The sequence below is a fragment of the Oreochromis niloticus genome, linkage group LG17, assembly GCF_001858045.2.
Source record: "Oreochromis niloticus isolate F11D_XX linkage group LG17, O_niloticus_UMD_NMBU, whole genome shotgun sequence".
NCBI lineage: Eukaryota > Metazoa > Chordata > Actinopteri > Cichliformes > Cichlidae > Oreochromis > Oreochromis niloticus.
The window spans coordinates 35,751,633-35,754,818 of record NC_031981.2 but is presented as its reverse complement, the minus strand read 5'-3'; the positions used below and the strand labels follow the sequence as shown (position 1 = coordinate 35,754,818).

The following is a 3,186-nucleotide window of genomic DNA, read 5'->3' as shown; positions in this document are numbered from 1 at the left end:
TGTGCTTACTCCAAGTCCAGTAATCCAGGTCTTTCAAAGTTTCCTCTCAGGTTTATACCGTTACCACGGAGGATAGACACTAACAGAACTTTTTACATGTTGCAGAACAGATGTAGCCTAATGTCATCTATAGATTCAGCATCAAAAGTAACAAATTCTTGACTTTGACATAATTATGACATTTACGGGTCAATGTGAAGCACTTCTTTTCGAAATGAGGTGGAAAATGGGTGCAGCTACTCTGCTGTACAGGAGGAGGTGTTGTTGCATTGTGAATCTTCCATAGTGGGATTTATAATAAAAGAAGCTTCTTAACGTGTAAAACAAACCACAGCAGAAAAAAAAAAACCACAGGAATGAAATTAATACACCAGAGGTCTGGACCCTGTTAAACTGATGAGTATATAACACCATCATAATCTCATGTAAGCTTGTCTACTATATGCAATGATCACAAAGCAAAGAGCCAAAACAGTGACAGGAAAGCCAGTAGCTATGCTGAATAAAACTTGCAAAAATAAAAAACTGAATCCAAACAGTCTCAACAAATCAAGAGTTTATGAAAGGATGGCAGGTGAATGATACAGAAGTAAATATCTGACAGCATTCTAGTAGTTATGCATGCTGTTGCTGAATCACTTAAGATGTAATCACAATAAAACAATCAATTGTTTTCCCACGTGAATTTTTCATTGTTAACATAATGCTGATCAGCTTTTATATTGTATTATGTGACAGAAGAGAAAAGACTACAACCATTAATATAAGCATTTCAGGATGGTCCCATAGTCAGTCACGACCCACAGATTGCCACGATCATAGCTCACATGTGGCTGATGCGAGAGGGCATTGGTATTTGGGTCCAGCTCGTGCCTTGTGGAGTGCTGCTGTCGATGCCTTGTCTGTAGAGAGAAGACATTGATACTTAAACCTTTGAATCTGCAACTCTGATTGGATCTGTTTTATTTGTGCAACTGAGGTTTTGGCCTCAACTCCTCACCATATTATTTATTCTGAGTTAAGAGTTGTAAGTCTCATGGTTGCTCGGTCTGGTGATCCAGTGATAATGTTTTTGATTATTTCATGTTCTGTGATTTTGGGGTTTCTCATGGTCTAGTCTGTTGCATTACTAGCTCCTTTTGTTATTCCTTAGTATCTTTGGTGATTTGTAGTCTTTAGATTTTGTTAATGTTCTGTGTTACATCTAGTTATCTAGGTTTCTATGTTCATGTATTTCCTGTTTTACTTTGGTAGTCTCATGTCCTGTACTAGAGTATTCTGTTTTGCTTCCTTCCTGTCTCGTGTGTCAGATTAGGTTCAGCTGTGTCTCCCTTCTGTATTTATTGTGTGTTTTCCTTTGTTCTTTGTCGGGTCGTCTGCATTTCCTCTGCTCTTCTTCCCTCCACATTTCCAGGTTTCAGGTTTTCTAGTTCAATGTTTCAAGTTTCATGTTCACCTTTTCCAGTTTAGGTTTTGTTAGTTCCCTTTCTGCCATTTGTTTTGTAATATTTGTTGCAGCCCTAAATAAAGGCTCGCTTTCTGTTAACATCCACCTCCATCTCCATTTGTCTGCATTTGGTTCCGTATTCTCTTCTCTCCACGCCATCTGCCTTAGCAGGTGTGACAGGAAGAGGTAAATATGTTTAACAGATGTGAAAATGAGATTTCTATGATTTCTTTTAAGTGAACACCTAAATGTATTATAGAGGAGAGACAGATCATTCAAAGAATCCACAACTGAAATCTGAAAATTCTGTAACGATAAAGATAACCAGTGGAGTATAATTTATGAGTTACAGAAAATTATGATGATTGTAAGTAAACGTTAATACTTTTCTTTTGTAGCATTTGACTGGTGATTCTACACATGAACATTTTATGGCTCAGTGATCATTACAATGAAAGTCGCTTCTAGAAAGATTTAAGCACAAATTGCCTTTGTGAGCAATTCGTTATTCATTTGTGGAGAGGTCATTCTAAGGTTGAAGAGCAAAATAGTGGTTGATCCACTGCATGGATAACAACAGAGAAGTCAAAAACATAATAACCTGATTCAAACAGAGACTGAAAAAGTCACAAAGCAAAAAGAAAGAAGAAAGAAAGAACAGAAATACTGCCAGGGCTAGTTAAAATGCTATCAGACTAGATGTTTACCTTTGGAAGACCTCTCCTCCTCTAGTTACAACAAAGACGCTTCCATCAGTCCCAATTTCAACCATTACTGCAAGACCATCCACTTGTATCCAGCCACTGATGCCACAGGTGCTCGGTGTTATTTTCTGTCATGAAAAGCAAATGTGGTGAGATGTCTTGATCATACAAGTAAAAACAAAATGATCATTAAAATAAAAAAGAATTTACTGTGAAGTAGATGTTTTCAGCTGAGTTCACTCCCCAGCATCCATATTTTGTGCTGCAACTGACATACATTAAAAGCCCAGGCAGGGTTATCCAGCTCAGGGTGCTCTGTTTCCTGTAGGCTGACACAATGGTGCTTTTCAGACAGTGGATGGTGGAGGTGTCAGTAACTCCCACCACCTGACTATCACCTCCAGCATCCACCTGCTGTAAAGTCTCACCTGAAGACACACAGAGGTACAGATCATTCATTCAAACAGCTGCTACAGCGCACACTCTACTGTGTTAAGTCTGTGATAAAGCTCACCATTCGCAAAAACAAAGCTGCCAGCTACGTATTTGTAGACCCTGTTGTTGAGGTCAACACCCCAGATTCCTGCAGGTCCCACTGAGACATGCTTGAGGGTGAGTGAGCCCATTTTGTACCATTGTGATCCAATCAGAAAGTATGCATAATTGTTGCTGTCTGTCATCACAATGTTCCCCTGCCCAGCATCAATCTGTACAGCAGGAAACTGCAGCATAATTCTTGTACTGGGTGAATCAGCGGACTTTGGTGTATTTTGACTGCGATTTTCATAGCTCGTTCTACCTCCGTCGCGGAGATATGACGAGAGAAGAAACGGCTTCATTTCCAGAGTTTGAAGACTGAGAGAAGGACAGATTTCCACCCCTCAAACAAATGTAATTCATTGCTCAACGGTAAGATAATTGTAAAAACTGCTTCCACTGTGAGTGTCAGCAGTGTCTGAAGATATATTGACACAAGCCTCATGTCCTAACTTTGCTTTGTTAAAGAAATATGGCAATTTGAAAATGCCTCCCGTT

The 3,186-nt window shown here is 39.3% G+C and overlaps 1 protein-coding gene across 1 annotated transcript; it reads right to left on the bottom strand.

Moving 5' to 3' along the window:
* Positions 1–541: 541 nt before the first annotated feature.
* Positions 542–2,882, bottom strand: LOC100692723 (fish-egg lectin). The gene is made up of 4 exons (XM_019346441.2): positions 2,666–2,882; positions 2,362–2,579; positions 2,155–2,279; positions 542–902 (listed from the first exon to the last, which is right to left on the bottom strand). Exons 1-4 carry the CDS (start codon positions 2,880–2,882, stop codon positions 824–826), a joined length of 639 nt encoding a protein of 212 aa, XP_019201986.1. The 3' UTR covers positions 542–823.
* Positions 2,883–3,186: the final 304 nt, after the last annotated feature.

What these genes read in the sequence shown, in the direction of transcription:
- LOC100692723 (XM_019346441.2), bottom strand. Translation starts at nt 2,882, where the DNA reads ATGCTGCAGTTTCCTGCTGTACAGATTGATGCTGGGCAGGGGAACATT. An exon ending in CTGAAAACATCTACTTCACA is followed by an intron (nt 2,280 to 2,361) that starts GTAAATTCTTTT and finishes TTTTCATGACAG; the next exon opens with AAAATAACACCGAGCACCTG. An exon ending in GGAGGAGAGGTCTTCCAAAG is followed by an intron (nt 903 to 2,154) that starts GTAAACATCTAG and finishes TTCTCTCTACAG; the next exon opens with ACAAGGCATCGACAGCAGCA.